Source organism: Pseudopipra pipra, chromosome 16 (assembly GCF_036250125.1).
Source record: "Pseudopipra pipra isolate bDixPip1 chromosome 16, bDixPip1.hap1, whole genome shotgun sequence".
NCBI classification, from domain to species: Eukaryota; Metazoa; Chordata; class Aves; order Passeriformes; family Pipridae; genus Pseudopipra; species Pseudopipra pipra.
The window spans coordinates 13,283,179-13,309,008 of NC_087564.1; the positions used below are offsets into that span (position 1 = coordinate 13,283,179).

General features: G+C 48.2%; 1 protein-coding gene across 1 annotated transcript; it reads right to left on the minus strand.

Annotated features, from left to right (window-relative positions):
* Positions 1-24,172, minus strand: FBXL18 (F-box and leucine rich repeat protein 18). Its single transcript, XM_064673202.1, is given in 7 exon segments — positions 1-5,826; positions 17,670-17,888; positions 20,556-22,096; positions 22,924-23,124; positions 23,929-23,967; positions 23,970-24,112; positions 24,115-24,172. Coding segments are annotated over 7 exon segments (2,343 nt in total). The 5' UTR covers positions 24,158-24,172; the 3' UTR covers positions 1-5,669.
* Positions 24,173-25,830: the final 1,658 nt, after the last annotated feature.

Below are 25,830 nucleotides of genomic sequence, written 5' to 3' on the forward strand. Positions count from 1 at the left end.
TGGTTCCAAATGTTTCACTCTTTATTTGAAGTTTTACATGCCACCAGCGTACATGAAAGTTGCACATTCAGAATTCGACTCACTACGAGGACAAAGGGCCAGATGCAAACACAAGTGTCAAACGAGCGCACGGACGGAGGAGCCCGAACCCAGGAGCTTGTCGGTGTCTGTGACCACGCTGTCACCTTGATGGCACTTGGGGTGTCAGAGCTGAACCCACAGTTTTAGGGCCACCTCCCTTTGCCATCTCCAAGGTCGTGAGCTGGGTCTTCTCTCCTAACGCAGCACCCTTCCCTTCCAAACAAGCATTTTTGGTAACATCTCCACCAGAACTGAGGGTGTTTGGAGACCAACTGCCCATTTAATGCTTTCCTAAATTCCCCTTTTCTATCAATGCCAGCAGTTTTTACAAGGAGAAACAATTTCCACCTGCTGTTTAGAGGGAGAGATGACAGAAATAGGGACTCTTACACTGACATTTTATTTTCAAAGAAAGTTTTGATAGAAAAACATTTTCCCCAGCAGCCTTGGGCAGGGAGTTGCAGCTTCCACTTCAAAGGACAAACTTCAAAAACAAATCCAGTGTCCTAATGGTTTTGTGCTACATTACTTAATTGTCATACAGCTAATTAGCAATGCCTGATTTCACATTCTCTGTACATAGATGAAGTTCACAAAAGAAGGGGCTACTTAAAAGAATAAATAAAACAAGGCACCAGGCAGCCAGACTCCGACAACATTAACATAAAACGTTACACTTTACCATTTAAAAAACTGGAATAAAACCCCCATCATGATTAAACCTATATTGATCTGTCTTCCTTCAGATCTCAGAGCTTTGGATCTCTGCAAGAAGGGGGGAGAACGCAACGCAGCAAGCAGGGGCTTAGCCTGTGCCTCTCTGTATTTCGCCAGCATGCAGCAGAGATCTTTAAAATTCTAATTATTTCCCTATCACCAAGTAAGATCAGGATCAATAGATGGTACAAACTGACCCCTTTCCTCGAGTGTCAGGGGGAAATTAAAAAAAAAGAAAGGGGAGGGCGAACCGAGAGCGTCAGAGGTCAATGCCACAAAACAATAGATATTGATGTCTCCATTCATTTCAAACAGCGGAAAGGTCAATGCCTCCCTTGCTTCATGTTTTATGGCTGAAATCCTGCTGCTAACAGCAACAATGTTAGTAGTCAGACCTCATCCATCCTTTTTTATTATTATGATTATTTCTAACCAGGTTAGCCATTTTGAAAATTTGACGAAAGCTGGGAAGCAGCACTGGGGGCTGGGTAGGAGGAGAAGAGGGGAAGCTGCCCTGGAAATTAATGGAAGGGATGGTTTCCATTAGTTTTCGAGTCTGCCTGTCCCTTTACCTGTGCCCCAGTTTGTCCCTCAGTGCCCCCTAAAAAATGAAAAGGGCCTGAGGCAACATCCCTTCACTATTAATCATTATTCCCCATACAAGATCCCAATTGGTTTCTATGGAAATGATTCTCCTGCTGGAGTACCCCGGCTGCCTGTGCATCTCATCACACAGGCAGGAGAGCTGCAGTGGAAGGAGATTCGCCTCTGCAACACCCAGCACAGCTCCTGCACTGCTCTCCTTGTGGACAGGGAGAGGAGCTTTGGCTGGACACTCTGTTGGGACTGGCCAAGAGGGAATTGCATCTCCCTTAAGCAGGTGAAACAACCCTTCTGCACTCCGTCAGTGGAAAAGTCACAGTTTCTGTCACCCCATCCTAAAAAAGTGCTGCTGGGAGAAAGCATCCAGCACCTCACGTGTACAGTCCCCCACAGGACGCTCACACCTCTGAAGACCAAGGTGAGGGGACAGTCCTGCTCTGCTCCCCAGGATCTCACACACCTGGCAGAGGAGGAGGCAGCCCCAGCCTTGCCCTGTGCTCCCCAGGGAGCAACACCTTGCCCAGAGGGGAGAGCATTTTGCACCCCTGGGGGCTCCCTGCCAGGCAAATGAGCCTCCTCCCTTTCCCAAGTGAGGAAACTGAGGCCAAGACTCATGATGTGTGTCTGGCTTCCAGTGCGAGGTCCGTGACTCCATCCTGCCCTATCTCCTCTCACTCCAGTCTCGTCTCCTCCTGCCAAACCCCCTCCCCAACAGACAAGCGACTGCAGCCCAAGCTCTCCAAAGGCAGGAAAGGCTGTCACCACACAGCTCCTTCCCCAGATGGAGCAGTGGATACACTGTCACTTCCCAAAGAGACCATGAAATCAGCTTTGCAAACAGCTGAGGAGGCAATCCTTTAACCTACACTGCTCCTAAGAAGCCCAGGGGAATACTGATGACTTAGCCACTCCGAATTCCCCACACCAAAACCACTGTCACTCCAGAGCCTCCCAGCCTGCAGGAACCAAATGCCACTTTGCCAAACAAGACTTTGGACATCAGCAGAGCAGCAAACAACAGCAGATTTTAGGCACTAACAGCACCTGTCCCAGAATATCCTTCTCCCACAGAAGCGTGGACACCTTGTTGGTGATCAAAGCAAAGACTTCTGCTGCAGTTCCCAAAGCTTGCAGGTCTGCTTTGGAGCGCAGCAGGGAACAGGCCAGCAGGGACTAGGATCCTGCAGAGGCACTCCCTGTGAGAAGGGCACCTTCTGGAATTGAATTCATTTATTTTAGACTATGGACAGCAGCATCAGCAGGCTCAGAGATCACCTCATTAGATGCTCACAGACAGCAGGAGGGAGATTTCTGGAGAGATGGGGACAGAGAACAGAGAAAAGGAGGGGGGATTTCATATTAAATAAAAGTCAGGAGCAGAACACCCATCTCTCTGCTCCCCTCTTCTCCTCTACGGCTTCCTGCAGGAGCCTGAGCGCTGAGTGGGCTCTGAGTCCCAACCATTGCTCCGCTCAGAACATATGGAGCTGTGTTTAATAGCCCAGCTCTGCCAATTGGGGACTATTAGGGTGGGTTCTTTTCCCAGTGTAAATGTTGCAGAATATAAATTGTAATTAACACCGATGCCAAAATAGCACTTAGAGAAAATAAGCACATTATTAACATCTGGTGAATCCTGCCTGGAGTGCAGAAGCAGCGGAAATTCTCACTCACCATAAGAGGATTTCTAGTAGAGATATCGAGCACTGGCCCGGAATTGGGGGTGAAAGGAATTTTTATCTCTTTATCACCTGTGGGTGACCTTTCCTAGCCATGGTTGTACCTGGTAGCATCACCAGGATTTCTGACCCACTTGCACAAATACAGATGCCTAAACAACACATCCCAGGCAACAGAATAACAGCATTATAAAACATGCCTGATTGCTGCCCCCATCAAGCAAGACACAAGGCAGGTGGATATGGATGTGCCAAGCCAAAGGAACAGCCTGTTCCATCAGTTGACTGCAATCCCAAGACCAAAGGGTTAACAGCACTATCAAGCAACAGCTGGTTTCTGAACACCTCTGTCCCCCATCCAGGTTTTCCAGTGGGACAGGAACAGGTGAGTTGGCAGCAGTACCAAGCTCTTGCTGATGCCACAGCCTGTTTGTGGAGGGGAAATCCCTGCTGAGGGTGGGAACGGCCTCACTCCTGTAGCACCTACCAAACTGCTGGGATTCCTTCACAGGACTACACAGGTTCCCTTAGGCATCAGAGAGCTGGTTCCATATCCTCAGCCTTCCCTCTGCCATGCCCTGCAGCCAGAGGTACAAGGAGGAGAAAGCAGCTTTGCCAATGCTTCAGACAAGGAGGTGAAAGTAGCTTTGCAAACACTCTCCCTAACCCTCACTAGCTATCCTAGGAAAGAAACCTGGACAAAAACCAGGCAGAGATGAAGTGGCCTGAACTGGACAGAGCAGCAGCTCATGTTTCTGCCAAAAAATCCATCAGATGCGCTGAAGTGAGGGTAGAAGGAGAGCAGAAAGCTATTGGAAAGGGAGAGAGGGACTCAAACAGGCAAGTAATATGACAAGAGGTAGAAAGAATGACCTCATCAGGGAGAATGGGAGGGAAAAGAGCAGCAGGATGCCAAGAACAGGGCACCAGCTCCTGACACTCACCTGCACAGAGCCCAACCTGAGGCAGAGCCTCAAACGCTTCCGGAGGGCTCAGAGTTCAGCTGCAGCATTCCCAGAGGAGCACGAGTCAGCCTTGCCATCCTGCTGCCAACTGCAAACCAGAGACTGTGCTGGCTCCCTGTCCTGAGAGGGGAAGGGAGGGAACCCCAGCAAACCATGCAGGGCTTGGTTCCAGCGAGGCACAGACCTGTGCCAGCAGGAGCCTGACATTTACCTGCTCCTTACACCGTAACCTCTCCAAGCACAAGGGTTATCACAGCCTGGCTCAAGATTTACACTCGCAGGACAGATTTTCAGGCAGGCTCACACCTGGCTGACAGAAAATAAGGAGGGAAAGTCCTGCAAAGCTGGGAGATGCACTTTACTCTCAAATCTAGCCCATCAGAGCAGGGCTCCTATGAACACTGAGGGCAGAATATTGTTTGGGAGATGGCATCTTGTGCAGAAAATGCTGACAAGGAGATGGGGATATCATCTTTGGACAACTCTGGGCCTCCCCAGGAAAGCACTGCTCAACACATTCGGGATTTAGGTGAATTTAGACAGCTCTGGTCAGTAGCTGCTTTGCAGAAGACAGACCTGGTTTGCTACCAAGGGAAATTATGCCACCCAGAAATGTAGCTCCAGGAATTCATTACTTGGCTTTTGGTACAGCTGTCTGACGCTTTCAAAAGTGCTCAGTAAATAAGGCAATATGAAAGTGATCCAGACCACTACTAATGCCTGAGGAAGTTCTGTGGAGCAGAGAAGCCGACTGAAATCACACTGTGAAAATACTTCATAACATCTCTAAAATTAGCATGAGCTCAAGGCATGGGATATAAGGACAGAACTGGAACACTACATTCCCATCTACACTGCAAGACAGACTGCATATAAATCAGATCTGAGCCTCAACTTATTTACTGTAGGCACCATCTACCCTAAGACAAGGATTTCCAAAAGAGCTGAGAACTTCTTCCACCAGACCACTGGAAACAGCATCAGCAAGAATATACCATGGTTGAGGTGTTAATGACCTTAATTTGTTATTTAAAAATAAAAAGAAGAGTCCTTGTGGTACTTCTCCATCAAAAAAACCCTTTAAATATCCAGGACTGCATGTGTGTGACTACAAATGCCTATTTGTAACATAGAAAAGATGTGATGCACTTCAATTGAGCAACACATTTTTGTGCCTCTCAGCTGGCCTAGGCTTTCTACTTTGCCAAAAACAGACCGAAGCAAAGAATGATTTCCACCAACATCACAAAGCACACTGCCAACGTACACAGAGGCCCTTGGGAAAGACACCAGGCGACACAGGGGAAAGAGCATCGTTAAGTCAGTCTCTCTTACCTTTAACTTCAGCAAAATAACGAAACAATTCATATCAACCGCAAGGAAATACTCATCAAGATTCCAGAAGCCTTTGAGACAGGATTTTCAGATGCAAGCAAACATCCAACAGATTTTTCCCCACTGCAAAGGACCAGCTTTTTTCTTTATTATTATTTTGCAATTGCACCTGGTTAAAGTGATTGTACAGCATCCAGTGAGGTGGCCAGGAGCCGAAGACGGGCAATCCAGGCCAACAAGAAGCTATTCCATGTGTTCACGCTGACTTGTCCTTTCCCTGCTGTGACAGTCACCACCACAAATTGGGAGGTTCCTCGGCCACTCTGCTCTTAAACAAGGTAATTTCATCCAAGTGCCGCATGGGGACATCTCTGATGACCTCTGTCAAGTCCTCATGAAGCAGAGGGAAAATGACGACATTTAATGCAGGGCGTTCTGCCTGGAAACTAAATCAGACACAGGTTATTAGCCAAGGAAAAATACCAATTCTCCAGTGCAAGAGAAAGGAATGGCATGGATATCAATCATGCAGGGGTGGGGGCATGGAAGGGTTGTTCAGAGGGGGCAGCTGGAACTCCAGGTCTCCCTCTCTTCCCTCTCTGTGTTAGCAGGGAGTGCAGGCTGGGCTTGCACCCCTTCTCAGCCAGTGTGCTGAGCTGGCACAAGCCCAGATTGCACCTAAAACAGGGAGAGAGGAAGAAGATTTTCTAAATTAATAAATAAATCACAAAATACAGGTATTCTCAAAGGACCAGAAATCCCAAGAGCTCTGCCCAAGCCGGGCAAGGTGCTCAGAGATAACAATTTAAACCACCTGCAAACCAGCAGCAAGTTGCAGAGCCATTAGGAAAATCAGGCCAGAGCAGTGCCAGGCATTCCCTGGGGGCTGAGCCTGGGATTATCACTTCAGGCTGGGTTGTTCTGCATGCAGAGTCTACACTCTGCAATTAGAGCACAGGCAAGTTTAGAAAGCTCAGATGTGCAGATAAGCATTTAAGTGTGCTCACACTCACACACACACACACACACTGCAGCCTCCTTTTTAATCCAGGCTGCAGAGCAGAGGAAGAGATCTACAAAAGTTAAAGCCATTAAACAATGTAGAAAGAACCATACAAAAAGAAAAAAAAAATCAAGTCCCCATCAGCCAGTACCCTACATGACAGCAACCTGTGAGGAAGAGTAGGGGAAGAGAAACAGTATTACTCAGTGTGGTATAGCAAGAGTTCAGTCTTTTAAAGCTGGGGGGTAAAACTGTAGCATAATTTCCCTTAACAGCTATACCTTAAGATTAAAAAGGCTTGTGACTCTTAGCCCTGTGCCACCAAGATGCTTCCCCTGAATGGTGTGACAAGGACCAGTTCATTATCACTCTCAGGGAGGCAGAGTCACACTGGCAGCGCCAGTCCCTGGAGGCTGTGCTGAGCCTAAAGAGAAGCTCACTGCTCAACAAACTTCTCTTAGACAGATGAGTGCCTGGAAGATTCCCAGCTCATCACTAGCTCTGAAACGGTCAGATTTCTGTCAGAGAGGGAACGGCTGGAGATTTGGCTGCTGGAAACACACCTGAAAACCCCAGGTAGCAACACAGCCAAACCTGAAGAAAGGGACACAAGAGACTGGCATTTCCTGGGAGACAGAAAGGATATTTCCATCCACAAATTATTTGGAGCTGCCAAAAATGTGGCAGAGAAACACCCTTTCCCAGGCTAGTTGCTCAGTCCTGGTGGGTTAAATTCATTTGCCTAAGTAGCTGCAGGAGTAAGGACTTCCAGCACTACCTGGGGCAATTTTATATCTTTCTGCATCACAGACCTGCCCGTCATGCCTCATGCCTAAGGGCTGACAGAAGAGGACACGGCTCCTCCAGTGGATCTGGGGGCTCATGTAAGAGCTGTGCAGCTTCTTACTTCTACAGCACTGCCCTCAAGAAATCAACCAGCAAAATAACTGCTGATCTGGGAGGCAGCTGGTAAAGTCTGCAGTGATTTCATATAAAATACAGCCAAATGTCTCTTTGATAGTCCCTCCTCTGCCTCAGCTCTTCATGTTTCTTATCCAACACCACAGTCCTGCAGAGAAAATCATGTTAATAGACCAAGTTTACTGAAGTTCAGCAAGGAAGAAACTGCTATCTCCCCAAGGGAAGCAAACCTCTGCTTCCTCCTTTGTATACAGGCTCTCCCAAATTGGATCTGCGTGCTGCCTTCTCACCGTATACAAAATTGTAGTTTATAAGCAGCCTTTACATGTAGCTATAAAAACAAGAACCCAGACAAGTTTACATGATGAACTGCCACTGAGACAAATGAAAAACCCCGATGCACTCAGTGTCCCTTCCAAAGAGGCTGGGTCTGTATGATGGGTTTGAACTTCATCTTAAAAAAAAAAAAAAAAAAAAGGAAAAAAAGAAAGCTTTGTAATTTTCTCCCCCCCCCTCAACAGGAAACTGTATGTTACTGCAAACCTTGTAAATTCCAAACCCCAGCAAGTTGACGCCGGAGAATTCTTTCCATGTACAATTTGCGTGATTTAAGGAAAAAAAAAAATCAAATGCACATGGTTCACTATTATTCTCAGCTAAATGTGCGTGCAAAGCCTCTCCTTTAACTGCCTGTTAAAAAACACCCTGATTTTAACGAGCAGCTGTCATAATGTTAAACTGGGATTAGCAGTTCCCAAAAGCAGCCTCCCTCTGCAATCTATGCTCCTTTAGTCCTTCCCCGGAAGGCAATTCCTTTCTTCATACACCTGTCCAGGTGGGCTAGATTAAGTGAGAGGCACTTAGAGCACTAGTTTGAAAGGCCCTAGGCATGGGGAGGAGATAACAAGAAGGGGAAGAGAGTGAGTTAATGAGTTGCAGAATAGCTCCTGTAATCTTCTTGAGGGTTCTTTCCTCATTCCACACCTGGATGGACTTCAAACTCCATCCACCTCTGCAAACGCATGGCTTGTAAAATTAAAACCCAAAGGACAGAGAAGGATGTCGACCTGGGGAGACAAAAGAGCTGCAGTTTCAGACATGAAACCCTGTTTGCTTTTTTTTTTGCTCCGAGGGAAAAAGCCAAGGATATGCTTGCTTGCTCTGCTCTACAAAACCTCCAGACTAAACTCATCACGATTAATTAAATGAAAGCAAGTTTTTTAGGCAACTGACTTGCAGCCCCTCCAAAACAGATCCTTTAATCAGAAACAACCACTGGGATAACAAAGAAAACACACCCCCCACACTTATATTTTCCAGCATAGCCTCTGGTCCAGCAGACTCAACACCAAACCAACAACCACCCAGCAGGAGCTTTCACAAGAAGGTCTCTGAAGTGTCCTCATTTGGATGTGGACACAGAGCCAGTCGGGCCTCAGCAGCTGGTTGGAATAATCCACAGAGCTGGGAAACAACACCAAAGCACACCCTATGTCACAAATTCCTCCTGGCATCAGCAGAGGTACAATGTCTCCCTGCTGTTAGATCTTGAACAGGTTGTATGGGATGAAAGGGTTAACGATGGTTTGCTCTTTGTCTCCAAAATTATCCCAGAACAGGTGTGGACTGGACACAGTAAGGTTATTTTCAAGTGAACAGCTTGGTAAATAGCCTGACACTACACTCTCACTTACTTCCAACCACTGTAGTAGGATTCAATATGTAGGTCAGTGACAAAGTCAAAAAGAAAGAGAAAAAGTCTAAAGCAAGGCTGCACTTTGATCAGATTTCCTCAATTTTAGCAAGACAAAAGAGTCCCTCCCTGGAATGCAGTTATCTCCTGGCAAACACTGACATACCTCTCCAGAGAGTCCAGCAAGTCCCCTGCAGACTCCACCTGCTGAGAGAGCCAAAGGGCAGCCCAAAGCCATGGGGAATCTCACCAGCCAGCCTGGAGGGATGGATTATACCCCCCCTGCAACCCTCTGCACCACAGACCCTGGAAGATGACTGCTCCCCTGTGTCAGGTGCTGCTCAAACTTACCTTCTTTACTTGGAAGGAAAGGATAAGGCAGTGTTTGGGGCTGAGGAATGTATTTCCCCTTGAGATTTCCAGAGAAACCCAAGGAAAGCCCTATGCCAAATTCCAGTGTTTCAGCACATCCCACTTCCCAGAAGCTGGCAAACAAGAGAGAGGGCACACAAGGTGGGATAATTGAGCACTGCCAACAAAAGCAGCACACAGCAGATAAAGTGAAGAAATACAGTGTATCAGTGATGGGGTCAGGAGTGGATCAAGGCCAGATCTCTGAACTCCACAAACTGAGCTGGGCTTATGGGAAAAGAGGTTCCAGAGATGGAAAGGAAGGAAGGAAACCAGGAGAAGCTTGATTTAGGGAAACACAGCACAGCAGGGACAGAGCAGATGTGGACTCTGGTTGACTCTCAAATGCAAACTAGTCTCTGCTGCAGTTGCACACCTTTTCCCCTCTCTGCCCAGACCTCCCCCACAGGCTGGTGAGCTGCTTCTGGAGAGGCACAAGTTTCCCAAGAGAAGAGAACTGGGACCAACTCACTTTTTGCCCTGTACGCAGCTCTTTGATCTACACTCACAAACCCCTGTTAATCCTCTGCCAGGCACAGCCTAAGCCTGCCTTCTCTGGGAGACTTGCTCACATCTCAAAGTTCAAGTGTGGCATCTGTCTTGAAAGCCTCAGCCAGCTTACCTGAGCCAGGCTGGAAACTCCCTTCCTTGAGCATGGCACGGTGGAATGGAGGAAGTGCCAGGACAAGCTGGAGCAGCTGGCAGCAGCATGACCCAACACACACACACTTTCCTCGTCTTCTCAGGAAAGGCCAGACAACCACTTAAAATTTGTTCCACTGGCCGTGTCCTGACCTCAGTACCAGGGAGCTGCAAAAGCTCTCCTTGCTTACAGTGATTGCCAGTGAAGCTTCTACAGAGCATTTTCCAGCCATGCCAAAGAAACTGCAGGTGGGATTCTCCCAGATCCCTTCCTTTGTGAGCAGGGAGGACTCTTGCCCTCCACTCATCCCCCAGAAGCCTCTCAAGAGGGGTGCAAAGCCTCCCCACACTGACTCTAAAGCAGACCCATTCCTTAGAGCCATTCTCTCTTCCAGCCCTGCCTGAGCAGACTTCATTACCAAACCTCAGAAACAGGGAAAGCTGTTGTGATTCCTCTGGCTGCTCTTAACTCCACACAATGAGATATTTTCTCCATAAGGTGTTTTCCTCTAGGGGTGTCTTCATCACTTCATGTCCACACAGACAAACCAACATTCTCCCAAAGCCTGTCAATTCTCCTTCACTGTAAATCCCATCACTACAGCCTCCAACCTGAGACCAAGGGGTGTAGATGGGACTCTGGAAATCCTTCACACATATCACTGCCAACTCTTCCCCCGTTATCTCCAAGGCAGCATCATCTGCCACTGCACTGAGCCACAGGGAAGGAGCAATAACACATCAGACTCATCCCGAGCTGAGGCAAATTACATCTCTCTGCTGTGGTTTCCCTGTAAGGCATGAATGGCACTCTGCTACTTCTCCTGTGAACTGAGGTTTGTATCAAACACGCCTGCAGATTGAGGTTCTTACATTATTTTGCCAGCTGAACTCTGCATCAGTCAAATGTGACTGGACAATTAGAAGGGGAGGGAATAATAGCCCAAAGAGCGATGCCAGAGAGCCCAGGACACGTCCTAGGGGAGTGCTCTGCCAGAGCAAGCTGAAAGTTATTTCCTAATCTCTTCCACAAATTAAAAAGCTACTGCAATAACTGCTCAATTAGATTTATTTTACTATGGAAATGCTTTAAAGCTGCAGTTAATGCTTCCGTTCAGCCTTTTACACCCTCATGAAGAGAAAGCACGACAGTACTATTCCAATATTATTTCTCAGCCAAGAGAGAGAGGACAAGCCCTGAAAGTTATTTCATGCACAAACCAATCTACCCGCTGAGGAAGGTTTCAGGACTGAATTCCCTTCAAAACACATGAGCTGGCAGCTAGAACGAGCCATTTGGGTCAACCACAGGAATGCATTTAAAGAAGGGGTTTTGTGAGTACCCTCAAAAGACGATAAATTAACATGGCAAACTGGGGACAGTACCACAAGCTGTGCTGGCTCGTAAAGTATTTGAACCCACCCATAAACAACATCCCTGGTAGAAGCAAAGGTGTCTGGGCCACACCTCGAGCAGTCAGCCTTTGCCAAGCCCGCCAAGGAATCCTTGGGCAACGCAAGCTGACAAGGATGCAGTTTGTTACTCAGTCTGTGACAGAATGATTCAGGGGTTTCCAAGAGCAGGAAATGAAACAGACAATGAAAGCTTGAGCAGGATGCTAATGATTCACTCCACCAGCCTGGCGATACATTAAGTCTTCTGCAATCCCACTTCTACGGGGCCTGGAGCCCGTGGCATGCTGAGGCTGCCGGGGCGGGATCAGCAGCCACCACTGGCTCTGGGACACAGGACTTCTTCAAGGTCAGAAGGAAGAGAAGGTGGTGAAGGGATGCAAAACCAGCCTGCAAATCTTAAAAGAGCCCTAGGTGCTAATACCAGCTTTTTGCAGTGTCAATCCGATGCAGCAGTGCGGGAGCGACGCTGCAGGACTCAGCTGAATTCAAAGATCTTGCACACACCTACTGCTCCTACAGCCCCCTCTAACAGTAAAAGGATTACCCAAAAAGGGATTTTTGGAAGCTGAGCCCACAATGAGAAGCCAGACAAGAGGAATACTTCAGGGATATCCAGGGCAGGGGGGAATGCTTAGCCCTGAGGTGAGCAAAAATTCATTTGTGATAGTTCAGTCCTGTGGTAAACGCCAGGAGAGGAACTGGCTCACTCAGCACTTTACAAATACTCAGTTTCAGCTCCTTGCTCCCACCTGGAAGCCCTATTTCTGCAAGTGAATCCCAGGAGGGTGCTTCTTCCCTTCAGTGAGCATGATAGCTCTCACAGCCACACAGGGCCACTGGAATCGGCAGTTTCAGAAAAGGTAAGATCCAGCCAAGAGTTTCATGTTAAAAAAGGGCAATAACAAGCAGAGAGAAATTTAGGTAATGCTACAGAAGATTGAATAGGAAGATCCAATTCAGATGGAAACAGCAATTCCTAGAAAGTGGCAGGAATCTTATTGTGAAAGTCACTTCAAACTAAGCAGTGCTCATACATGACACAGGCAGAAGACAGAGTAACTTAAGTGTTTCACTTTCCCTGGGCCTTGGATCCCCAGAACGGGCAGATTGTCCTAAATGAGTAAAATTCTCCGCACTTTCCAACACTGGTTAACCTGAAAGTCACTCCAGTCAAAGAATCACAGAATTGCTTAGGTTGGAAAAGCCCTCCAAGATCATTGAGTCCAACCATTCCCCCAGCACTGCCAAGCCCATGTCCCCAACTGCCACATCTACACGGCTTTTAAATCCCTCCAGGGATGGTGACTCCATCACTGCCCTGGGCAGCTGTGCCAGTGCTTGGCAACCATTTGGGGGCAGAAATTGTTCCTAATATCCAACTTAAACCTCCCCTAGCACAACTTGAGACCATTTCCTCTCATCCTGTTGCTTGTTACCTGGGGGAAGAGACTGACCCACACCTGGCTCCACTCTCCTGTCAGGGAGTCACAGAGAGCAAAAAGGTTCCCCCTGAGCCTCCTTTTCTCCAGGCTGAGCCCCCCCAGCTCCCTCAGCTGCTCCTCATCAGACTTGTGTTCTAGACCCTTCCCCAGCTCCGTTCCCTTCTCTGGACATGCTCCAGCCCCTCAATGTCCTTCCTATAGTGAGGGGCCCAGAACTGAACACAGCACTCGAGCTGTGGCCTCACCAGTGCTGAGTTGCACGGGTGCCTTTTGCTGGAGACAGGCACCAGCGTGGCTGGGCAGCAGGGGCAGAGAGCTTGGGGGAGGACTGCCACGACCCCACTCCGACCCCACAGCTCCGGGGGGATGCTGCTCCAGCGCCCCGGGCAGCCCCAGCCCCAGCCAGAAGCCCCCAGGAATTCACAACAGCACTTTTGGGACACACGAGCAGCCGAGCCCAGCTGCCCACCCACCACCCAAAAACACACTCTAGCTGCACCACAGTTTTCCTCTCTCTGCTGTGGCTTAGCTTGGATTCCATTTCTATAAATCATAGCTCACCTCTACGCCATGACACCTTCCCTATCCGTATGAAGAATCCCTAATGACACTGTGTTCTTAGAGGTTTTTTGGTTTGCTTTTGGGGTTTTTTTTGTTTGGGTTTTTTGCATTTTGTTTTTGAGTGGTTGTTTGTTTGTTTTTTTTCGGTTTTTAATTATTATTTTATCCTAGCTTTTTTGATCCTTTTCTAAGGTGTTTTTCCAAGGACTTTTCATGGGCTTGTATTGCCTGGTGTTGTCGAGTCCTTGAAATCATTACTATGGTAGGAGCTATTTAAACACTTCAGCTAAAACCGACAAAATTCTAAAGGCACACACTGGAAAATAAAAATCTGCCCTTGAGGCCAAGGGGATATTTGCCAAAGCATTTCCCATCCCCTCTTCCAGCCTGTTTTCCAATTGTAAGCTTCACCAGGAAAGCAACTTCTCCTGCACATTTGTGAAGTGCCCACTAACCACATCATGTAGCTGTGCAAGCCTGAAGTCATCCAAATTCCTTGCCCGCAGCATTTTTGGGGCAGAGAAACACTGGCGTATAAATACGATTATTTAGCACGCAGCCTCGGCAAGCGGTGGGACCTTCCATGGGTCACAGCTCCATCTACTGACTACTCCACAAAATAACAGCGTGGAAAGCCTCGGGAAAGCTCTTGGTAGCAAGAATCATCCCCTCGGACCTGCCTTTGGACACAAGGCTCTGTGCAAGCCTTTAGAAAGGATCCCAGCACAGCAGCTCAGTCCCAAAGGGAGAAGCAATTTTACCTTTTCTGTAAAGAAGCCTCTTGGCACAGCAACAGGTCTGGGGTCACTCCTGAACCTACAACCACAGGGCCTCAAACTGTGGTATTTTAGTGCTTCTGGAACTACTGCTGCAGTGCTTTGAACAGAAGACTTATTTAAACAGGGACAACACGCGCTTGGGGCTGAGCACTCCAGCAAAGTTTGGGTCCAAGCATAAAATGGAAAACATTGTGTTTGTTGGATGTGCTGCTATCTGAAGTGTGGCAGCAGCTGAGCACCATGTGATAGGAAAAAAAATGTCATTTTACAGAAAAACTGAGACTAGACCACTGTCATGTGAAATCTGAGGAAGATCAGGGAAGTGGATATGGATCGCTGAAGCCACATCTCCCACTCTAACCACCAGGCCCTTCTTATGTGCAGAGTATCTCCCTGAATCATAAAGGAGATCACCCCTCCCATTCACAGTGAAGGAAAAAGAATAAAGAAAAACACTGCAATGATTTATCTGCCCAGAGGGAAACAATCTTTACAGTCTTCTCTACAGCTCAGAGGAGACCTTGCCCTTGCAAGCCTCCTGTTTGCTGATGAGGCTCCAGATGAGCCCCGTTCTGCCTCTTGTGTGTCATTGCAAAAGAACCAGAACTGAATCAGAGGCTTTTACTGACTTCAATACACAAACTAGTTTGTCCCAAATATCAGCAAACTTCAAGCAGAAACTGCTCACCAGAAAGCTGGACACCTGGCTCAGAGCTGTCACAAGACCAAGAGACACAAGAATAAGTCTCTTTTCAGGCCAGTGGAACAGAAATACATAACACTAACCTCATTTTATAGTCAAAGGGGAGAGTTTGGGAATCATGCTGTAAGTCATCAGTGTGATGCAGCAGATTTAATTCCCAAGCTCCCATCACCACACCCTGTATATACACCATCTTCCAGTACAATTCCACAGCCGAAACAAGTCTGTTCTCCCCAGATGGGTCCCAGTCTCTTCTGTGACCCAAATCCACTGTGCATCCACACCTGAAAAAGGACTACCCTGCACTACATTGCATTTTCAAGCCCTCCCAGCTGTACTTCCTGCAGCAAACTCCTGGTGTGTGCTCAGCCCTGGGCCTTTCCCATTCCCACTCACATTTCTTCTTTTTTTAGAGGCATTGGGAGAATGGGAGTCACTTTAGCCCCACGTCCCTGTTCAAAACCATCTCTCAGCCTAAACACCACCATCTCCACAGCCCTAAAGCAGGAACTCTGATCCTCACTGGGACCTGAAGAATAGGGAGCAAACAAAGGTTCATTCTGGTCCCTCCTTTCCACCCCTCTCCGTGCTCCCCATGCAGCACCTGCACACATTCCAAACAAATGGAAAAAAAAAATCAGGATAATTCACTTTACTTTATTCTGGCACAAGGATATATAACTTCCAACTTGCTGCCCAATGGGGTCTTCCAATGTAAAACTTGGATTAGAGAGACAACAGCAGCACACTTTTAGGGGAAGCCATGCTGTGTGAATTAGAGCCTCACCCACAGGTTAAAGCTCACACACATAGATTTTACTGCACATGTCTCTGCCCTTGGAGCAGCAGACAAAATGCAGCCAAGAGAAAGTCAATTCCTGACTCCATCTGAAGGCACATTTGTGCAAGGATAAGAATGGGATCACTGGAGAAGTCACATGGTTAAAGACTCGCTGATAGCTCATGGAAGACTCCAGGCTTTGCTTACACATCATTTTCTGTATTTTGTTCCTTCCATTTTATTACTAGAGACAGTTGCATGAGAACGGGATCTTTGTTGCTTAGGAGAGCATCTGCTCCCACTACTTATCCTCCTCCTGAAGTCATAATCTTACGTGACATCAAAATCGTTTCCAGAGCCACCAATTACAATGTCACAGAGGATTATGACTTCAGGTGTAGAATTTGCAGAGGGAGCAGATGCTCTCTTCAGCAGAAAAAGAAAAAAAAATTATAAAACCCAACCTTCAAAAAAATCCTGTTTTGATACAAGTGTCGCTATTAATAAAATACAAAAGAAAAAAATAAGTTTGACAGCCAGAACTGTCGCTAAATACAAAAATAGTTCTTTAACATTTCCATGAGGCATCAGCTGCTCTTTGGAAAATTCCCAGGGTTTAGATTATTAAGAGGTATAGAATGCAGTGAGAATCTGTCCATGACAGAGAAAACAAGGGAGAAAATACTGCAGAATGGTGTATTTCTGCCCAGTAAGTGGACATTTAAATTTTGGCCAGTGCTGCAACGGCACCTCAGAGGCGAGAGAAAATAAAAAACAGGAACTGTGGATTTGTGGTTCTTTCTAAGGATCCCCAAAGCACAACTGAAATCAAACCAGAAATGTTTTTACAGATAAGAAGCCCCGTGAAAAACAAACTCAAAGAATCCTTGTCGCATCACAAGGAATTTACTCAGATGCTTCCAACAATCCCTATCCCAGAAGGACACAGAGGCTTTCAGAGGCAGTAACAATCTCGGGAGCAGTTTGGTAGGGAGCTAATATAGTCACAGGCTCTTCTGGATTTGTTCCACGGAAACAAGCCAAGTGTAATAAGTCAGTTTGAAGCTGGAGGAAGGCTGGGGGGGAGGAGCACCCTTTAGGATGCACTAATAACGCCGTGTGATTTGAAATTTTTATTAGAGCTTAACAGGGCCCAGTAACAGTAGGTGACAAAGAAAACAGACTGAAGGCGGGGAAAAAAGCCTTATAGAAAAAAAATAATAATGGAAAGTCTGTTGCATGGGAAATATTTTGTAAGGTGACTGCCACTATTAGAAGATTTCCAAATGCCAAGCGTAATTAAAAGCTCTCTTTTCAAATGCAGTTCACGGCTCACACACAAACGTTTCCCACACGTGAGGCTCAGAACACTGCAAGGGGCCAAGCAAAATGCATTTAAGAACTGCCAAACGTGCAAAGGCAGTTTGTACCAATTCTCCCCCCTCACGCATCCCCCAGAAGAAAAAACCCTTCACGACAACCCTTTAAAGGCTTTGAATTGCGCTGCCAGGGGATTATCAGTAAGTGACATTTACAAGTGATTAGAGGACAGAGAATTATCTTAGTCACTTGTGGGAAAGGAGGAAAGCTTCAAGGTCAAATCTCTCAGTACTTAAAATGTCGGCAGATGTTTTGTTTACACAAAAAAGTGTCATTTGATTTATGATGGAGCTTTACATCCAGAGCTTCAACTCAGCCAACGGAACTGCAGAGAACATGGGTGGGAATGGAATCAAAAATTCATATGATACCTTCAGATACTTCACTGATTCACTCTTATTAAAGTAAGAGGCCGGTTTACGTGCCAAGCAGTTACGCAGTACCTATTAGCTTCTTGGAACAAGCGCTCCAAGCCATATAAACCTTGGCAAGCAAGGAAACGGAGATAAATCTCCAACAGCTCCAAAAATCCCACATCAACCCCCTTCCACACTCACCTCCGCAGAATGGATTGCTGGAGATTTTTGCAAACGGTAAGAGATTCTCCCATAAACATGTGGCACATGATGACCTCAAGGCAGTTGGCCATGAATGACATCACTGCGTCAGACTGCAGAGTCCCGCTCCGGGAGACGATGCAAAGCCGCTGGAGAGAGGAGCAGTGACTCAGTGCCTGGAAGAACTGGGCGCCCGCACAGAAGTACGGCTGTTCCAGCCTGCGGGAATAAACAAAAACAAGTCAATGGGCAATTCACACTTGGGACAGCTCTCAGACAAGAGGGAAGGCAGCGCATTCATGGGGGGATGGCAAATGGATCGAGCAGTGTCGCCACTGCTGACAGACAAGGACACAAACGGGCAGGAAGGCCCTAAACTGCAGAATTCCGGTGCCCGCAGGGAGCAACCCTGGAATAACCCTGGTTTTGCAAGTTTTCCACAAAGTATGTCGGGTAAGACAAGCCTTGGTGCTGGTGAGCAGCAGATCCATTCTGGTCCTACAAGCACAGCCTGGTCTTTGCTACCTGACATCCACTGAGCAGGTGATGTGGATTCTGCTCCAGTGCACAGGCACTGATCAAAACGGTCATATCTTCAGTTTAATACCTTCACTTTACTGCCTAGAGAGAAGCAGGCATGAAAAACACACAGTGCACACAGGGTGATGCAGAACTTAAGCCTCTGGGACCAAGAGAATGACCACAACCATCCCTGGCAAAGGATCAGAGGTACTGCTTGCCCACGGGAAGAACAACCATCATCAACCCAGTCTTCATCCTAAACACTTGGCCCAGAGAAGAGAGACAGGATCCTCTGTCATGGTAATCCAGCAGGAAAACAAAATGACACAGTGAAGCCATACCTGGCCAATGTGGGGCCTGTGTTTTAACCAGCAGCATATCTGGGTGACTCCCTCACAGAAACCAGCCTGCAGGAAGCAGAACCTGCTCAGGGCTGGTGTTACCAGGAGAGTTCATCTGCTTAGAGCAGATTTACTACAGGGCTTCAGAGCACTTGGGAATCTCAGTCATTGGGTCAGGAAGGCCAAGAGCTCCAAGAAGGTTAATCCATTAGGTGATAACAAGCTGTCGGTCCCAACCTGATCTGGATAATCTCTGCACAGGTTTTTGTAGTACCCAGGGGTATCTCAGCAACTTAATCCTGTTAATTGATAAATTCTGGTTTAGTCTCAGCCTGCAACTGCTGTCGGGTGGCATTGTCTGAAGAGATCCTTAGAGCATATCAGCGCTTTGTGGGTAATAAATTAAAATTAATATCAAAGACATGGGCATCCTCTTCAATTTTTCAACAGCATTATTGGGTCACTGAAAATTTAGGACAAAAAGCTCAGCATCCTGACAGCAGGTCTGCAGGTGAATCCCTGAGACGCGCCAGCCACACTTGCAATGCCGCCCTTCACTCGCTAGATGGCAATGTTGCTTTGGAAGATCGCCTTAAACTCAGACAGGAAAAAATGGGAAGGGAAAAAAAGGGTGGGAACAGCAGGGAATCAGTCAAATGAAAAGGAAACTACATTATCAGGAGGAAGTGCTAAACACTAAAACCATCTTAAGCCCATATAAAACATGAGATCTTAGTCAGGAAAGAGGATAGATAGCTTGCATGGAAGCATGGTACAAGGAGACATCCTTGTTCCAGCCTTTTTTCCAGGCTCTACGCTGCCTCCCACCTGTATTTATTGCTCCTGGCCTCCATTTCAAAGGCTCTGGAAACTACAGGGCCCAGGCTGAGCATAGGAACACTGCACACCCAAACCTCCTTTCCCAGCCCTCAGTCCTTCAGTGGTTCTTTGCTCTCCTGAAGGTTAAAGACACTTTCACGTAACCCAAGACATCGAGCAAATGAATTTCCAACAGCTGCCATCTCTTGGATGAGAGATCTGCATATTCCTTGCCTGTTATAAATGGGAAGTGGTGGAACATGAAAACCCTCCTGAGGTGTTTTAGCTGCCCTGGATCCCTTCACTGTTGCAGTGGATCAGGAACAGGCCCACAAACACCGGTCCCAGCTGATGAGCAACAATTTCAGTCACAGCAACTGAACTGTGCCCAGAGTGACCTTGCTGCCACAACTATTCAGCATTTTGGAGCCTTTTGTGAACAGTCCCATTGTGACAATGGGACTAACAGGTTCTGCATTTTCACCAAAATAACCTGATTTGGGGCAGGGGGAAAGAAAAAAAGCATCTTTCTAAAATAATAACATTTGTGTTCATACAGGACTGGTGCAAGGAAACTATCGGTTTGTGCCCTTTGCTTTCACGAGCACATTTTGGCTACCATGAAGCTCCTTTGTGCACCCCTTAGGATCAGATTCTTTAAATCCTACCAGGAGAGGAACACCAACAGGACAAACTGTAAATTTGGAATGTTTTCGGTAAATTATCAAGAAAAGAAATAAAAAACCAAAGAGGTGAGGGTTTTAATACAAACCAAAGGCAGAAAAATATCTCATTGGGAAACCTGAGGAGAACTCTACATTATCTGGACAGTATAGGAACCTCTTCTTTCCTGGAAATTTAAGAAATGTACATATACACAAAGCCAAAAAGTCAGCAAAGGCTCGTAGTATTTAACCAGCTCTGACAGGCTGCTAGCTCCAAAATATGCAGCATCCACTCTTTCTTATCTAAGAGGAAGGCAGTCACAGCACTTTTTATTCTTAAAACACTGCTTAAAGGGCATATCCTGAGCCTTCAAGGAAAACATGCAATGCCTTCCCATTCTCCACAAGTCAGGAAGGAAAATACCCAGTTTTCAAGCCATTGCAGCTACTACAGTTTTAACAGTAACCACAACAAACCAAACACTACACTTCTGGAGACCCACAAACAAAATGGGAGATGTTCAAGGGCAGCCCCTCACCTGAGATCTCTCAAACACTTGCAGTGTTTCAGCATGTCCATGAGAGCAGACATATAGACCACCTTCCCCATCATGCCCAGGTTGGCCAAGGAAAGAGTCCGCAGGTGCTGGCACTGCAGCCCGATGTTAACGAGCCCAGAGCCAGTGAGAATACTTGGCAGCTGTGCTAAGGTGAGGCTCTGCAGGTAAGTCAATTGGCTAATGGCAGCCACCTCTGAATCCCCCACACTTTGTGCCCTGACACAAGGAGGCAACGAGTTCCGAATTGCTGGCTCGTTGCGGGGCATGGCAGAGGAGAAACTGGACCCAATTATCTCCAAGGTTTCCAAAAACCGGAGGCTTCCCATCAGAGCCCAGAACACTGAGGACTCTATCTTCTGATTTGCCTGGTCCGCTAAGTTCCTTGGATATGTCTGTATCCCAATCCGAACTTTCCTTCCAAATGTTTGGGGCACCAAACTAGGAGCCGTGGGAGGCTTCTCCACAGTTGCAGCAACATCTGTGATGGAGCAAACCGGCAGTGCTAACGAGAGCAGGTGCTTTAGCCTGGACAGCAGCTGGCACAGGTGGTTCCCAATGCTTTCAGAGCTGTGATGGTGAGCTGCAGACAGGTTGAGGTGCCTCAGGTTGCAGCAAGACACTACCAGGCTTTCCAAAATGCTGCTGTCAATGTCATCTTCTGCTTTCCGAAACAAGGACTCCGGAGCCAGACAGTGAACGCAGCCACTGAGATTCAAACTGGTCAGGCTTTTAAGATCCTTCCCTCCATTAATGACCCTCTGGATCAGGTGCCCACCAGATAAGGTGCATCGGCTAAAGCTGAAGTAGAAAGGGTTGTTGAACTTCAAGTGTTGCAGGAGCCCGGAGCCGTTAATCCAGGCTTTGGGCAATTGTAAAGCATCCAGACGTACATTTCGAGCCATGGAGTCCAGGAGGTTTTTGGTGGCTCCCGTCTCCGCAAAGCTGCCGGGGGCAGAGATCAGGAAGGCGTGGAGGTTCTCAGGCGTCCGATCACTCAGCACTGCCAAGTACAGCCTCACCACCTCCTGATTGACGTAGCCAGGAGCCAGCCTGGCATAGAAGATGCGGAGGTTCTGGTAGTGGGGCACGTTGCTCTCGCCCACCATCAGCTGCCCAGAGAGCATGAACCCCTCTCGCGAGCGGTCGAGGATCTCAAAATAAAGCAGCAGTTTCTCAAGGCTCGTGCAGCACGGGACGACGCCATACGACGGCGTGTAGAGGGTTTGCTTCAGCTCCGAGACACGGCTGAGGGTGGCTTTGCACTCACTGCTCAGCTGGCTGGCATCAAAGCCCGGGTTGACATCGATGGCCAGGGAGCGCAGGTGCTGGAGCGTGGAGAGCATCTTGGAGAGCCGGAGAGAGGTGACGTGGCACCCGGACAAGTTGAGCTTCACCAGGTTCTTGCAGCGTGTTACGTGATCGATGGTGGAGCTGGGCAGCCAGTAGCACCCAGCCATGTTCAGCTGGTAAATCTCCTTCCCGATATCCCTCATCAGCTGCTTCACTTTGTCTTTGTTCACCTGCACCCAAACAAAACCACAGTCAATGAGATATAAGGCACTGACTCAGTTCCCCAGCTGGAGAAGGGGATAAGAGTGTTTGGCACTTAGATTATGTGGCTCATCCAAAGGTTTGGGCATGGCAGCCCAGCACCTCAGTCTGCCATGCTTTGGACTCCTAAGATTACACATCCTTTAGCTTCTTAGCCTGCGCAGTTCTGCATTACAGCTGTTCAGCAGCTGACAGTGGAATGGAAACCACCTCCATTTTCTGCCAGCAAATCTATTTCAGCAGAACTATCTATGGAAACTCAAACTGAAAGAAGAATGTTTCCATTCTTCTTCATCCAGTTTCCTCTTCTGGAAATGAGTAAGAGAGGCTTTCCCTTGCCCGCACTTGGTGATACAGTTCCCATAAAACCATTATCACCCTTTAGTCCCAAGCTTTATTTCTGTCATAGCACATACACAAATTCTAGTTTCACTGACTGCATGCCTGACAGCAACACACACAAGATTTTTTTTGCACAGCAACAGGGAAAACATATTTTGAGAAAATGGTAACTCAAATGGCTACAAAATGGCAGGCCACGTTTACTTTTGTTTAGCTTCCAGAAACACAGAGAAGTTTACACTGACAGTATTTTATAAAACTAAGGGAGCACAGAGCTGTTCTAACAAAGCATTCTGGAAAACAAATGCTTTTATAAAACAGTTTATTGTGTGCTTGATTTCAGAGTTCAAGAACAGTCCATTCATGCAGACACATTGGAAAGTTCTACTTGGTGTTTTTTCAGAGGTCAGATTTGTCTTCACAGCTAACAGAAGAAGCAAGCTACTCTCCCCACCTTATAGTCCTTCTGAAGGAGAACTGTATGTGTTAGACTCTTGTCAAGGCAAAGCGTTGCGAGTTTCCTGCAGGTTCTCCTGACATTCAGAACAAGGTCTGTGCAAGGGACGTAGCTGAGGATGTGCAGAAGGATCTCATCTGAGAACTCCATCAAGTTGACACCATTGCTTTCCTCCTCACTCTCCTCGCTTACAACCTCCTGGGGGGAGAAACAAAAAGAAAAAAGAGTAAAGCTACTGGCTCAGAAACTTCAGCAACACTTTTGAGTAAACAGATACCCTGAGTCTGATAAGGATTTTTAAAGTGAGAAAAAACAGAAACACCTGGATCTTTAAGTACTTCCATCTGCATGAAGAAACCAAAAAGCTTTTCCTCAGAAGACAACACGGAGATAGTGCAAAACTTCACACGAGCCACAGTACCTTCACCCACTCTTTCGCTGCTGGGGCTTTGGAATAGGGAGAAAAAAAACATTTCCATTCATTCCACTTAGTCTGCAGTTGGAAAAGTGACTGTCCCTGATTCTTTCCTAAATATATCGCAGCTCTCTCTTTCTACATCTTTCCTCCAAGCGCCATCCATTTCAATAACCTTAAGGGTTATATAACCACATCTATACATATGTGTGTATATGGTTATATATACATATTTACACATACACACACCAACACTCCAGTCCAGCACCAGACCACCCACAGCTCTCCTGCCACATGCCCACACCTTAACCACGAAACCACAGCCCAAATTGTCATTAACTTCACGGCACCTCCTGAGGGGAAGGGGGGCTGCTCTCACCTCACAGCCCCTGTGACCCACCCCAGAAAACACTCCGGGAAGGGCCATTTCGGCGGCCCGGCCCCACCGCCGAGCGCCCTCCCCGTCCTCGAGTCCGGATCCCGCCCTGAGGGGCTCCCGGCTCCCCCAGCCCCGGTCACCGGCGTCCCGAGGGGCCGGTGCGAAAGGGAAGCGGGAGGCGAACGGAGCCCCCCAGGCCCCGACTCACCTCTCCAGAGCGGAACATGGCGGCGGCCGCGCGGCCCCGCCGCAGCCGCCACCGCCTCCCCGCGCCCCGCTCGGAGCGGCCGCGTTCCGGGCTCGCTCCCCGCCGGCCCGGCCGCCTCACGGCTCTTCCGGCGCGGCCATGACCCGATTCCGCGGCAGTGCCCGCCCCGCCGCCATCTTGAGCGCGGCGCGGCCGCTGCCCGGCGCCATCTTGAGGGCGGCGCCGCCATGATGTGGGAGTGGCCGGTCCGTGGAGTCACAGGATCACAGGATCAGTTAGGTTGGAAAAAACCTGTGGGGTCACCGAGTCCAACGTTTGGCCAAGCACCAACGTGTCAACTAGACCATGGCACTCAGTGCCACGTCCAGTCTTTCCTTAAACACCTCCAGGAATGGTGACTTCACTGCCTCCCTGGGCAGCCCATTCCAATGTCTAATCAGCTTTTCTGTGAAGAAATTCGTCCTAATGTCCAACCTAAACCACCTCTGACACAGCTTAAGACTGTGTCCTCTCATTCTGTCACTCATTGCCTGAGGGAAGAGCCCGACTCCCACCTGGCTCCACTCTCCTGTCAGGGAGTTGCAGAGAGCGAGAAGGTCCCTCCTGAGCCTCCTTTTCTCCAGGCTGAGCCCCCTCAGCTCCCTCAGCCGCTCCTGGTGCTCCAGACCCTTCCCCAGCTCTGTTGCCCTTCTCTGAATGTGCTCCAGTCCCTCAATGTCCTTCCTGAATTGAGGGGCCCAGAACTGGGCACAGCACTCAAGGTGTGACCTCGCCAGTGCCAAGTACAGGGGAACAATCACTGCCCTAGTCCTGATGGTAGAATCACAGAATGGTTTTGGTTGGAAGGGACCTTAAACTCATCTTGTTCCATCCCCCTGCCCTGGGCAGGGACACCTTCCACTAGACCAGGTTGCTCAGAGCCCCATCCAGCCTGGTCTCAGAGCTGTCCCCTCACATCTCGGTGGGCTCTGAGGGCACCGTCATTTTGGGGGCAAAACCAGAGTTGCTCGGGGGAGCAGCTCCCTCACCTCAGCCCCATGACCGCCACTGCTGTGGTATCTGGGGTGCTCGGCCTCCTCTGCCCTCGGCCGCTGACTCACATCAGCCTATGAAGCCCTGAGTTGGCTCCAAAGATGTAAATTCACCCTGTGAGGAGCCTGAGGATACAGGAGTGACTCAGAGGGCAGAGGGAGCCTTGCTGGTTTGGCAGGATACCTGTGCCGGGATGTCCTGCAGCTGCCAGGGTGCTCGCTCCATTTGCACCCTGGTTTTCCATGGAGGCAGCAACGTATCTGGGAGAACGATCATCTCCTGGTTCACAAAGTGGGTGAGAAAGACAGAACACCCATAAGTACTGAATGGGTTGACATGAACAAAGTGGGTGCAGCTACCCCTTCTTCCCAGTAAAAACCCTAAATATATACCTATCACTTTCAGTTTCACTGTCTGTGTGTGCAGCCATCATCAATCTGGGCTCAAACCAGGCTAAATGTTCTAACTTTGGCTGTAGTTGTGAGATAATAGAACCACAGAATGATTTGGGTTGGAAGGGACTTAAAGCTCATCCAGTTCTAACCCTCCGCCATGGGCAGGGACACCTTCCACTATCCCAGGTTGCTCCAAGCCCCGTCCATCCCGACCTTGGACACTTCCAGGGGTGGGGCAGCCACAGCTTCTCTGGGTAACCTGTACAAGGGCCTCGCCACCCTCATAGGGAAGACTTTCTTCCTAATATCACTATCCTACACTTCACTGATACATGGAGGGCCGTGTAGAATCACCTAGAGCTTCTGTGAGCACACCCATCACACACAGCCATGTCCAAGGAGAGCAGCTGGCTTAGCATGGTTATATTAGCTCCTCATCCCAAATCTCAAGTACAGACAGGACCAGAGCTCTGGA